The sequence below is a fragment of the Coenobita brevimanus genome, chromosome 65, assembly GCF_032717465.1.
Source record: "Coenobita brevimanus isolate Jiangsu-jjx chromosome 65, ASM3271746v2, whole genome shotgun sequence".
NCBI lineage: Eukaryota > Metazoa > Arthropoda > Malacostraca > Decapoda > Coenobitidae > Coenobita > Coenobita brevimanus.
The window spans coordinates 47,166,917-47,181,135 of record NC_137018.1 but is presented as its reverse complement, the minus strand read 5'-3'; the positions used below and the strand labels follow the sequence as shown (position 1 = coordinate 47,181,135).

General features: G+C 44.5%; 1 protein-coding gene across 3 annotated transcripts in view; it reads left to right on the top strand.

The window, feature by feature from the left end:
* The first annotated feature begins 350 nt into the window (after window positions 1-350).
* Window positions 351-14,219, top strand: part of LOC145404916 (glycine dehydrogenase (decarboxylating), mitochondrial) — an 89,381-nt gene continuing 75,512 nt past the window's right edge. For all 3 annotated transcript variants that reach the window (XM_080276420.1, XM_080276423.1, XM_080276422.1), the window contains exon 1: window positions 351-463. In XM_080276420.1, the coding sequence (XP_080132546.1) occupies window positions 440-463 (24 nt within the window). In that variant the 5' untranslated portion in view covers window positions 351-439. The remainder of the gene's footprint in view (window positions 464-14,219) is intronic.

The following is a 14,219-nucleotide window of genomic DNA, read 5'->3' as shown; positions in this document are numbered from 1 at the left end:
CATATCGAACCACCACCACCACAGCGCCAGAGTGTGACCGACCACCAAGCTTAGTAAATTTTTGGCACTGAAGTGGAGAGGTTGTGCCAATGTTGTTTCACATGTGTGTATGATGAGCCGGTATTAATGTTGTGACTGCAGGGGACACGTTAAGTTGTAAATAGTGAAAAGAGCCACAGAGTATTTAAAATTATCCAGAAACTACGAGAATTCAGAGTACTTCACAAGAGGTACGTTTTGACTTGAAGACAGCAGAGCCATGCTACGAGCAGGCGTGGTATTGGGACAGTTTGGGGGCAGGGCCACCGTGGTCCTAGGTGTAGCCCCAAGACTACCCCATGATGGCCGTGGCAGAAGGCGGCGGTTTGCGACTCTAATACCCACAGCAGACGAATTTTCCGAGCGTCACATTGGCCCCAGGAAGTCTGACCAGGCTGCCATGCTGAACTACCTAGGCTATAAGGTAGGCTGTTTTGTACCCAGGGATTATACTTAACTAAATCCGCTTTGGCAAACCTACTGTTTCCGTCGGGTACAGTCACCCTTTTTTTCCTTCGCTATAAATAAAAAGTTGGTGGGGAGGGGGAGTGGGATACTGGCCAGATATATTGGTGCACTTTGGCGCGAAACAATGCAATAAGTATCGCTGTTGGTGAGCTCGAAGTTTTTCCCCACGTTAGTAAACTTGCATAGATAAGGATGCCATATATCTCTTGCATGTGACGTTTTCTAGTCCTGATTATTATATGCATATTTAGATGATAGAAAATTAGTCATTGTGAGACTTTACTAGCTATATTGATCTTTTCGGATATCACCGTACTCAAGTTCATACCTATGCTGCGCGATACTTTATTGATTGTACAGTAAGTTACATGCATAGTTATCGCCATACGATTTTCTACAGCCATGGAAAACGCCGTAGCCTGCACGCCCAAAGTTTCATAAGGCCACCCTGAGCTTGGTGAGACTACCCTGAGTGCCACAAGGCTACCCAAACTTCTTGAGGGACGATAAGACACCAATGTTTAATCATGCTAAAAAGTTTCTTGAGGCTGCTCCAGTGTTCCGAAAGGCCACCAAGAATTCGGAAAGGGCTACCTGGAGTTCACAAGGCAACCCAAAATTTCAGTAGGACTTCCCAGAGTTCCATAAAGCTCTTTTAAGATTTCATGAGGCAACTCGAAGTTCCACAAGCTTACTCAAAGTTCCATAAAGCCATTCAAATTTCGGTTAAACTGTAGCTCTTAAACTCATTGCGTACAAGAGAATATATATATATATATATATATATATATATATATATATATATATATATATATTACGAAAAATTACAGCGTAATTGTCTGATAAATTTAATGTAATTTTGAGGATTAACCATACAACCACATCAGTTAGACGGTGTCATATGCACGGAGTGACTTAATGCTGGAAGTTACCGTTCCCTTTTCTATTAAGCCTAAATTAACCCAACCTAACCAAACCTAACCTTATCCTGGATCAACCTAACCTAAATAAACCTAAACTAAACAAATCTCAATTCACGAAATGACTAATTTCACAATCTGCCTGTAACATACATTTATATCTTTATTTATATATATCCATAGATCGACCTATAGTTACCTACAGGTCGATAAGACATCCAACTATCTTCCTGACACATGTATTTCATACAATGTTGTTGATAAATGGCACAAAATTTGAGAGAACATATGGATACTTTAAAAATTGAAGCTAAACGCCCACTTGGCGCATGCGCACTGAGCGAAACTGTAACTTCCAGCATAAGTCACTCTGTGCATACGAAGGAAACCCCAGATCAGTCGCTGGTGTCCAGAGAACAAGGAGTTGGGCTCAGAACACGTAGCATAACACTCCCATTAACAAATAGGATGAAAATTTTATGACAGGGATTACCTTTCATAACTGTGTAATTCATATATGACACCAAAATTCTGCAGAAATAAAATTTGTGTTACATATGAGCAAGTTGGGTTTGCCGTCGTCGCCGATGGCATCCTACCGAGGGCAATGGGTTGTTGATGCGGATCAGAAACTCATTCGCCCCCAAATCGTTCCGGTTAGTTGGGTTTGGATGAGTTAGGGTAGATTTGGTTGTGTTAGGTTAGGTTATATTAGATTAGGTTACCAAGGATGAACGGTTGGTGACTGACTAGGAGCCAAATCAACCGGGAAGATCAATGACAGGTGGCCACTTATCACGGTTCCCGTTGTCGTATGCACGGAGTGACTGCTGGAAGTTACCGTTTCGCTCAGTGCGCATGCAGCTTGAGTAACAGGGCATAAAAACTCGGGTCAACCAACCTGACACGTACATTGCTATAAAGTTAATACAGTGCTTAACACAATACAGTACAGATTAAACACAATATGAGACAGGAGGACTCAGGTTGGGCTACTGGTGACTGGGCGGCTACAGATGTCGTCCAGGTGTGGGAGGGGTCCCGTCAGGCGTGCATTCCCTCAGGAAGCACGGGACCACTGCTAGGAGCCGGGTCGTCCGAGGTGGGCTGCTGGGCAGTGTAGGACCTAGTGGGAGGCCTTTCCTTGTTGGGGCGGGCCTTGGTGAGTAGGTCGGCCCTCAGGACTGGGGCCGAACAGGGCGAGCAGGCGCACTTCTCTGCGCCCACTCCTGGAGGACTGCTCGTCAGTGGGGCTGGGGAGGTCTCGTCCTGTAGTCCTGGGGGCGCCCCTGGGTGACTGGGGGCTGTGGTCTCACTCGGGTCGAGCCGCTGTCAGGGGCTGCCTGTGGCATCCCTTCCTTCGGGAGTCCGACAGCGAGGGGCAACATAGGGGCGCTGGCTGTAGGGAGTGGATCCCCAGACTCACTATGGGTCCACTCCAAATCTTCTCCAGCTGTAACTCCGCCAGGGGGCTGGCTGAGTGGGGAGAGTGAGAGGGGTGTCCCACTCGGCCTCTGGATGGGTGAGGCAAACAAGGGACATACTCCATGAGGGGCGTCACGGGTAGCAGACGAGGGACGGATGGTGGCCAATCCCTCCCCGGCGCGGACGGTGGCCATTGCCGTGGTCATGCTCCATGTGGAGATGGCAGGTAAAGGACAGACGGTGGCCGTTGCCGCAGTTCTGCCCTTATCTGGGATTGCAGACGAGAGACAGTTGGTGGCCAATCTCTCCCTGGCACAGACGGTGGCCATCGCAGCAGTTCTGCTGTCAGTGGAGACTGCAGGTGAAGGGCGTACGGTGGTTGACCCTTCCCCAGCGCAGATGGTGGCCATCGCCGTGGTCCTGCAGGGGATGGTAGAAGAGAAGCGTGCAGTGGCCTACTTCTCCCTGACGTGGACAGTGGCCGTCATCGCGGTTCTACCTGGAACTGTGGAGGTACAAGTCCCACCCCGATCCTGGCGAGTCCTGGTCTGGCTAGAGAGTAGTTTGCTGGGGCGGCACTCCTCTGGTTGGCTCCGTTGAGGGGAAAAGGGGCGCAGGTGGTGGGGAACAGGCCTGTCTGGCCTGGGCCCTTCGTGCTTTCTATGCGCTTTCCTGTGGTCTCCCCTTGGGATGGGTGTTTCGACACCCTGTCCGTGGTCCCTTCTTGGGGTGGGTGTTTCGCCACTCTGTCCTTGGTCTTCCGTTGGGGTGGGTATTTCAGGGAGCTCTCCTGAAATTCGTCCCAGATATCTGTAATACCCAGAGTTCCGGAAGGTTACCCGGTGTTAAGCAGAGTTCCCAGGACACATTAGGCTATATCATGATTCCACCAAGGTTACCTGAATTTCATTGGGGTCCCTCGTTCAGTAAGGCTACTGATTTCAGTAAGTGATCTGCAAAGCTATCCCAGTGTTCTGTAAGACTACACAAGTGTTCAGTAAGGTTGCCTTGTGTTCAATAACGTTAGCCAAAATTCAGTAAGGCTACCCTGTGTTAAAATAGGTCACCGGTATTCCAGGGCTTGTCAGTAATAAGCCTAACAGTTTCAGCGGCTGCTCTAAACCCATTCAAGAGATCTTTCCCAGCCCTAGATAAACAAGATCTTTCCCAGCCCTAGCTATAGTGTACTGTATATAGTTTAATAGATATATTAGAATATATATATATATATATATATATATATATATATATATATATATATATATAATTGTCTCGCCAGACGGCCTAATCCCGTAAGGGGTGGCCACAAACAAATCGCCTCCATGTCGCCCTGTCCCCCACCATTTCACTGCCCTGTTCCCAGCTGACAACCCCCTCTCTCATATACCTCTCCACTCCATCCCTCCATCTCATCCTTGACCTCCCTCTCCCCCTCTCCTCCTCACTCACATACACCATCCTCGTCAAACCACCTCAGAGTGTTTCTCCTGACGCTTCCTATCACATCCACACCACAATGCTCCTTCACATCCTCATTTGTTAGTTTCTCTGACTATGTGACTCCACGTGCTCCTCTCAGATAACTCATTATACAGCTTTCACTCTTGACTTGTGTCCCTCCAACAAGGTCCAAGCTGCACTTCCATACCTTAGAATTGGTATCAATACTGTCATGCGGTACCGGTAACTTTTTCACTTCCATACTCACTTCCCTGTTTCTTATCACTGCTTTCAAGAAACCAGCAACCTTTCTTCCTTGTTGTACCCTTTCAAGCACTTCACCCTCCAAACTTCCATCCTTACTCATCACATTACCCAAGTACATAAACGCACATTTTTCATTTCTTCATCATCCAGCCATACTGTACATTCACTGACTTCACTTCTTTCGAAGACCGTAACTTTACTCTTCCCTACATTTACCTTTAGATTTCGTTTCTTCCACTCCGAGACTCACCCACCAAGCCTTGCAGCTCCCCTTTATCGTCATTTAACAACACAGTATCATCTGCAAATAACAGTACAAGGAGTTTCCAAACACTGCCCTCTCTCGTTAGAGCCGCTCCAACGTCCACTGCCCTGCCTTGTATCTCTTTTATAATCCCATCCATATACAGATTGAACAACCATGGATACATGACACATCCCTGTTTCAATTCAACCTTCAGGTATAAAATTCACTCAGTTCACTATCCACACGCACTGCAGCCTTAACACCCTTATACATACTCTTCACAGCATTCCGCAACTTCCCATCCACTCCAAAAATTCTTAATACTTTCCACAATCCTTGTCTGTCCACCCTGTCATATGCTTTCTCCAAATCCATGAAGGCTACATACAACTTCTTTCCCTTCTCTAGAAACTATTCCACTAATGATCTAAGAATGAATATCTGACTACACAAGCTCTTCCCTTCCTAAAATATCCATGTTCTCCAACTAATTCCTCTGTTATTTCCCTAATTCTGTCAACAAGTTAGTGGTAGGTGGTGGCGACCATCATCCACTCACTTGATGCAGTGCTGCCCACTTCTTCCTTAGCCTTTGTCATTCTTTTTCTGTGCCTACCCTCCTCTCTTCCTATTTCTCCCATCTTTCCTGTCATTCTCATTGCTTTTCACTCCATTACAGGTGGCTTTAAATTGAGTGACAAGCCAAATGGTTTCCTGTAAGCCAAGAAACCATTTACAGCGCTGGGTAGTAACCATATAACCAAACCACACGTGCTCCCTACGTGTCAACTAGTGGGTTGGTGGAGGGTTAGTGCCCATCCCCGTAAAACAAATAACTCAAAGTCAAATGGCCACCCCTTACAGGATTATGGCGTCTGGCAGTAGATAGATAGGCTGTCAATAAGTATCCTTCCATATACATTTCCTATTACACTAAGAAGACAAACGCCCTGAAGATTACCACACACTTCCCTTTCCCCTCTTCCTTTGTGCAAGGGAATAATTATGCCTCACTTCCAATCCTCCGGGACTTCCTACCTTCGTCCCAGGCCAATCTGCACATCCTCCACATCCATTCTGCTACTATCTCTCTCTCATGCTTCAGCATTTCACCACATTCCATCAATTCCTGGGGCTTTCCCCATTTTGACTTTCTTCATTGCTTCCACATCTTACATCCTGCTAATTTTTTCCTCTTCTCACATCCCTTCCACCAGCCATTTCCCAGCCACTTATACTAGCATTACTTTCATTCTTTATGTTCAACAATTCCTTAAAGTGTTCTCTCCATCTGCTCACTTTTTCTCCCCTTCTAATATATTATAGCAGTAGCCTTGTGTCTGCATGTGTATTTTGGGCAGCCGAAACTACACATTCAAATCGTACCAAAATTGGCACAAAAATCGCAATAAATTCGCTGATGTGAAAAAACTTGGTCCCATCACGATTGAGAAACTTTTACTATATTTAATGAGCGATCATATTTTGACCGAAAAACGCCGCTCCCGGCGCCCGGTCGGTTGCCATGTCTGAGTGGTTAATATCTCGGACCTGCGTGCAGACAACTTGGGTTCCATTCCCAAAGCTGCAAATAACACGATCAATTGGTTAGCTGCAAAAAAATCCAAGTGACAACGTTAGACTAAAACAGCTCATAAACGTGACTTGGATAACCTGAAATGATCGCAACGGGCGGCCGAAGCGCGAGGAAGCGAGTGAGAAGCACGAGGAAACGACGGTACGAAGCACGAGAAAGCGAGCCCCCAGCGCGGGAGACCTCCACAGGAGCAAGTGCGAGAGGACCCAAAGGGCCCACGAGCATTGCCACCACTAGTAATCTTTGTCTTTCATTCCCCGACTAACTTCATTGCCATTCTAACACTTTATAATATATATATATATATATATATATATATATATATACACACACACATACACACACACATTTACACAAATTTACCTTTTGGGGGTTCAGTATTTAACTAAGCGGCCAGTCAGTGTTTACGACTGGCCGTGTTCAGTCGACTGTGGCCGCGTTGTTAACTAACCATTGCACAGAGTGGACGCGTTAGTGTATTTCGTGTCAAAGCAGTGGTAAACTTAACCCCTAAAGACCGCAATTACTGTATTTCAGGCAGGGTACCTCCCACAACCGTGATTCGGGGGTGTTTTGGCGACTTTCACCAAGGGCAAATTGATTGTTCTGGCTAAAGAGGAAGAATTTACACACCTGACAACGCTATCTGCACCCCCGTAGGCCAGATGGTTATCGCACAATTGCGTCAGTTAAAAAAAAATAATAATAGTTACCCCTCGAAAACACTAAAACGTGAAAATTTTGATAACTACATTTTTTCTTTATTGAAACAGGTCATTTTAAAGTGTTTTGTCACACCATCCATGACAACAGCTGTATGTAGGTGTGGGGAGATTACTAGGCTGTAGGGAGATAAAGTAGGCTATAGGGAGTAGGCCTATCAGGGGTGGATCCAGGAATTTTCGGTGGGGGGGTCTGATTCGCTGATTCAACCAAAGACTTGACGCGACATACTGATATTTCAATGTTGAAATTGCCTCTTTATTCATTGATGCATGGCCGGTGGGGTGGGATGCATCCCCCCCATCCACCCCCTGGATCAGTCCCTGAGGCCTATAGGTACGGGGGTTGGAAAAATAACCAGCTTTTTGCATGAAAACACTTCAGTGTGTTTTGTAACATCTTGGCGGCCTGATACATCTCGGGGGTCTGTAGGGGGTTGGGGGGGTAGTGAGGGACAAGGAGGGGGGGTTGGGGTGGGGTTCAGAGGGGACACAAGGCTAGCAGGGTGGGAGGAGGGGAGAGAGTGGGTGGGAAGGGACACAGGTGGTGGTGGGAGGAGAGATGCAGGTGCATGGAAGGGTGGGAGGGTGATGGGGGACAAGGAGGGAGTGAGGTAGATGGTGCCATGGAGGCGGCCCAGAAAGGGGATGCCCCCCACCACCCAGGTTGGTCCGATCCCCCCTCACGCCACTGAGGAGTGAGTTTTTATTGGCCTGAAGCCAAGTACGTCATAATCGGGAAAAAGGGGGGGGGGGCGGAGGAAGCGCTCCGCAGTTTTTTATACGCCCCACTCAATTGATGCTATTAGGCATTGTGGCATAAAACAAATCACATGAAGTGATGCGATTAGGACTAGGGGTTAATGGCCTAGCCAAACCTAACCTAACCAAACCAGACCTAATCCAACTCAACCTCAATGGCGTTTGACAGCCATCTTTTAAATTTAAAAGTGTGCGTTAGGAACGTTAGGCTAAAATAAATATGGCCGGGTACGGGCAGACGTCGGCATTCTTCATGCATTTTGAATCCTCATTTATAGCTCTGAGGTAAGTTTATAAAAATCCCCAGTAGCTGGGGTAATCCAGGAATAATAACAAGTAACCTGTGAAAGACTCATTTCAATAGAAAATATGGAAAGGCCGGGTCTGTTTGGTAATTATATATATATATATATATATATATATATATATATATACAGTATATATATTATATGTGTGTGTGTGTGTGTAGACAAACATATTACAGTAGGATTGGGTGGTAGGTTTGATACATAAACCGACATAGTTTACTAGACAGGATAGACATGATACATGTACAGTAGTGTAATTCATTAGATCAACTTCGATTAGCATCTAAATATGTGTGTCGGTGGGAGGGGGGATACGAGTAATCCCGCTGGTGCAGGGAACAGTTTAAGGATTTGAATTTCACAAAATCAGACTTTACTGTTCTACCAGAAGACCCGCCGACATGTCGTAAAAATACCCCCGCTAATACCAATACACCAGTCATGTATGAGACAGCCCTAGCATGTATTCAGTATGGAAGGTGGATGTTAGCGCCGAAGTGGTGACATGTAGAGGTGAGCGGTACGTAGGAAGACTACTGGGCCTTGAAAGCAGGCTGTGAAGCCTATGCCCAGAGTCGGTCACATAAAAAAAAAAAATTGTGTGTGTGTGTGTGTGTGTGTGTGTGTGTGTGTGTACTTACCTAATTGTATCTTTACAGGAATGAGTCAAGCTCTTACTGTCCCATGTATTAAACCATATTTATCATACACATCCTTAAATTTATGAATTGTTTTGGCACACAGTATTTCATTTTGTAGCGCATTCCACTGATCAATTGCTATGTTTGGGAAACTAAATTTCTTAACGTGTTTATCACCTCTATTTATGCAGTTTTTTGCTGTGCCCTCTTGCGGTTTTTTTCCCATAGGTTATACTCATTTATGTCTATTTTCTCCTTCCGTGTGTGTGTGTAATTCACCGGGTCGGTCAGGCTCACTTGATGGTCGTGATTGTCAGCTTTTACCCTCCCGGAAGGGAGCTGAGAGCTCATATAGTCCGATCTAAGGGCAAGGCTGTGACCTTCACACACGCATACACGTCCCCTTGCTCAAGGGGGACAGTAACCACTCACTTCGTCAGTGAAATTTTTCGCAACCCGAGCGAGGCGCGAACTCCCGTCTACCAGATGGCAAGCGAGAACGCTACCACTGAGCCAGCGAGCGGTGTGTGTGTGTGTGTGTGTGTGTGTGTGTGTGTGTGTGTGTGTGTGTAAACAATCAGGATTCAAGAATATTGCAATCGCTTTCATATATAGGCAGCTAGGCTACTGGGCCAACAGAAATAGTCTCCATCCTTTTTATACAATATTCACGGTTTACTTGCCAAGTTGCTAAGCTGTCGCATAGGACAGTACCAGGTAGAGAGTGGGTGGCCACGCTTAAGCCAAGATCGTACGGTATGTCGTAGGTCCTAAAAAGTAAGACCCTGCTTCTCACTTTCAGATGACAGGAAGCCACTCCTCAGCCGAAGAAAACAGTTTAGTACTGTACCAAATGAGTATGTAGGCTCAGTAAACCTTTCAGTACAATAGAATATGTTTTGTTTTACTGTTTGTTGCCGCCAGATGATTGCATTTAACTTAGGAAAAGCCTCTCATACTGAGGGAATAAGATACGTCCTTCACAAATCTTTTCGGTACGATATCTTTGATAACTCACATGTTCAGTTTGGGAAAGGTCTAGTAATGATGGGGTTAGAAAGTACCGTACTATATGGTATATCCAAAAATCTCTTTGTACAATGAGATGTCTTCAGTATATTCTGGCTACATTTTTTGTACCTCCATATAATTGTTAACCCATCGAAATTAAAGTGTTAGTGCATGCTGCATTTAACCCCTCCAAATCTAAAAGAGGAAAAGTTTGAATATAATGGAGATGAGGTGTCTGAGGAGCATATGTGGTGACGCGTATGGATCGAGTGAGAAATGATAAAGTGCGAAGGGGAACTGTAGTTGTGCCGGAGATGGCTGATCGAATTGAGCAGAGGGTGTTGCGATGGTTTGGGCATATGGATAGAATGGATAATGAGCGATTGGTGAAAAAGATAACTAGATCTGATGTGAGAGGTGTAAGGCTGAGAGGAAGACCACGAATAGGATGGATGGACAGTGTGAAGAGAGCGTTGGCTGCTAGAGGGATGTCCGTTGAGCAAGGAAGAGTGGCTGTGCGTGATAGAAATGGAGAGAAATTGTCAATGAATAAACGATGACGCAGCCCTGAGGGGATATTCTCCCGCATTTGGTCTGATCAGCCGATCAGGTCAGGTGCTGGTAAGGGAATGGACCCATTATGATGTGGCAGGGATAAACCAGCTCTGCTGTCGGACCCTGCTGCGGATGTCACTGATTGCACTGCACAGTTGACCCTCGTGCGGTGTGGTGCGGTGAGGATCTGTCCCTTCTCCCCTTGGGGCTAAGATGCGAATGAATGTGTTTGAGTGGATGAGAAAATTGAGAGTGTGTTGTCCTGTCTCGGCTACCTCCCTTTCCTTGGGGGAAGCAGCTTAGGTATATAGATAGATAGAAATCTAAAAGTAAATCGTCTGGTGTTGGCTGGAAAAAGTTAATCGGACTGCGGGAGTTAAACTCGATAGAAGGCCGCGTACAAAAGTGGTATCCTGATTGTTAGAAATAATCCATTAACCCTTTGAGTCTGCCACGTTCAGACATTATTGTTGTTTTTCAGCTTGCATAAACATTTTTGCATTAAATACTTCACTCTGACGGCGAAATTTACTGGTACATTCTTCCAATCCACAGACAATTGAATCGGTATTTAGTTCAGGGGAGACTTCACACTGGAGGGGTTAACACACTTAAAGCCCTGTCAGAAAAAAATTTCTTTCCAAGGTTGACTAAAATCGTTCAGCAGTAAACAATAAAAACGTTAACCGTACTGATGGGGGTTAGAGGGTGAGTTTGATGATTACCGCAAAATGTAGTCATGATTTTTCCAGGATGAACTGCTTGCTTATCCAAGTTTCGTCATGAACAGAACGAAGAATTGCAGATTATATTGAATAAGTCACTATAGCCTGCTGTGGCAATTTAAAGATTTTTTGAAGATGAATATTTCGCCTGCTTCATTGCGTATGCTATTGGCATAAATGTCGTTTGTAAAAGCAGGAGGAGCTCTGAAACCTGTTCTGAATAAACTTGTAAACTTTGGAGAAGGAAAAGTTTTTTTTTTTCGGGGGGGGGGGAGCATTATAAAACATACGCGTAGCTATTTGACACTTAGAACATGGCGAACAAATACGTAATCCGTATGGGTTATAAGACAAATAAGCTAGAAAGAATTACAGACGAGAAATAAAATACTAATGCGCGGTACCGTAACTACTGTACTTAACACTTACAACTCGAGGGCGTATTTTATCTTTTTCTTGCCTCTTACTAAAGAATTTATTCAGCTTAGGAGGTACTTTTAGGGCTGGAGATATTAGTCTTCAGTAATCCAGTTATCACAAAAGGTAATTCCTAAGGTTAATAAGATAAAAACTTCATCCTAATGATGAAAACTGCCGTACAGCCAAGTGAAAGATGGGATGGAATGATTAATAATTTTTCAAGGGAAGAAAAGGGATGAGTACACACGATACTAACAGTCCTTTCATAAGCGGTTCATGTGCCGTAGATGTTTACATATAATTTAGGTATGTACTATACAGACAGTCTAATAATCATGGTAAAAAAAAAAAAAAATCATAAGGCTTAATTTCTCTCTCTCTGACGCACACACACACACACACACACACACACACACACACGAGAGAGACTATAAAGACTAAAGGAAATTGAGTTTCCCAAATAGGGCAATTGATCAGTGGAATGCGCTACCAAATGAAACAGTGTGCCAAAACTATTCATAAATTTACGGATATGTATGATACACGGGACAGTACGAGCTGGACTCATTCCTGTAATGATACAATTAGGTAAGAACAATTAGGTAAGAACACACACACACTAACTCCCCAACCACACCATTCCTCTTCACCATCCAGTTCAAACCAGTTTGGCGGCACAGAGAGAGAGAGAGAGAGAGAGAGAGAGAGAGAGAGAGAGAGAGAGAGAGAGAGAGTCAGCGTTTGAACCAGTAAATGGAACTTCTTGTAGCGCCTAGAGCGCATCTGCCTTGTTTTCACTTGAGAGAGAGGGAGAGAGAGAGAGAGAGAGTGTGTCAACGTTTGAACCGGTGATCGAAACATTTTGCAACAGCTAAAACGCATCTGCCTTATTTTCGCTTGAGAGAGAGAGAGTTTGAACCAGTGAACGAAACATTTTGCAACGGCCTGGGCTGATATGCTTTATTTTCGCCTAGAGAGAGAGAGAAAAAGAAAGAAAGGGAAGAGGAAGGGAGAAGCATATTAGAAAATAAGATGCAGAAAGAAGGTGTATCGGGTATTGTTTAGGTAATGGTAGCTAACTTATAATCATCTCATGCTCCCCTCCCCTCCCCCCTTTTCTAGTATTCCGGTGCTCGATGGTATTTTTACCCTTCAGCTTCTAACTTCTATTGAACAAGAGTCCTGTGATGAACTTAAGTAACATAGCTACCATAGTTTCTTATTGAGAGTTGCATAATTGAACCTGTATTTTTAAGTGAATTATGTAAACATGTGAACTTGTGCTGCTTGTTTTGCTAGACCATCAGCATCAGTGTCTTGTGTTATCAGATGTAGATATCTAACTGGCGTAGTTGCCACTGTACCACTACACAAACTCTAACCACAGCTGCCACAGTTCTTACACTCCACTGTTTTAAGAGTCACCAAATCCAACAACTATAGTACCGCTGCCACAATATTAGCCGTGTTCAATCTACAAATTGGCCCATTACATTAACGCACATCATAATGTTACAAGTAGTACATAAATCTCCAACTACGACTTGCAGTTAATCCACACTCACAATACCATATAAGTGCTACATGTAATTCTTACCAGTCACCACAACTGTGACCACAACTTCAATCATCAGAGCTACAGTCGTAACAAATTTAGCACAGCTTTCTACCACTCACCACACCTGCAGCCAGAAATTAACGTCCACCATTTTTACAACTTAAATACGGGAATATCCAGCTACCACAATGATAGTTACCATCACTTTTATCACCGCATCTACAACCACTCATTCCATTTCAGCAGGCTACCAGGCACCACAAGTACAACCACTACCTTATTTTGCACCATTTACCTCAGGTACAGCCAGTACAATGCCCCATAGCTCGTTCTCTTTAATTTGTTGAAGATTTTAACGTTTTTGCAGCTTATTTCCTGTAATTCTGTGGCATAAGAAAACAATACTAAATATTACGGCTCTGCAACATTTCCATAACGATTTTTCTAGATCAAGACCTTATTCTGGTGTTTATTTCCGTTACAGCTCGGGATTCAAGAAGAGATGGCAGTTGTAGGCCAAGTTAAGGCCTAAAGGGTGCACCCTCCCAGTCGCAACTATTTACTGCAGGAATGTCCAAATATTATAACAACGCCCACTACAAAAACATATGAATCACAGCTATTTTCTACAGGAATCACTAACTACAATAGCGACAACCACTGCTGTAACATCTCAGAACTAATTACTACTAAAATTACCAATTACCACAGTCACTACCACACTTTTAGCACCGTGCCCAACTACAACTGCTGCTACAGTGTTAGCACGAGTAACCACTTGCTATCACAGTGTTAACAGTTATCTACCACAACTGTAGCCTCTACCACAAATTAAGCTCCAGTAACTACCACATCTTCCACAGGAGTGTCCTCTAATTTTTAACCATGCCCACCCCAATCCAGTATCATCATTGAACATTCGAGCACTTGGGATTTCACTCTCGGGATTTATCTTGGAAAGTCCGTAATTGACTATCACTCGTAAAATCTGCGCCCAAATGATTATGTGTGCTAAGCAGACTCCGTGCCTTCTTTACCCCTGCACAGTTGTTGACTAGACAGGGGGTTTTATTCGTCCCTGTATAGATTACAACTCGTGTGTGGGGAGGTTCCC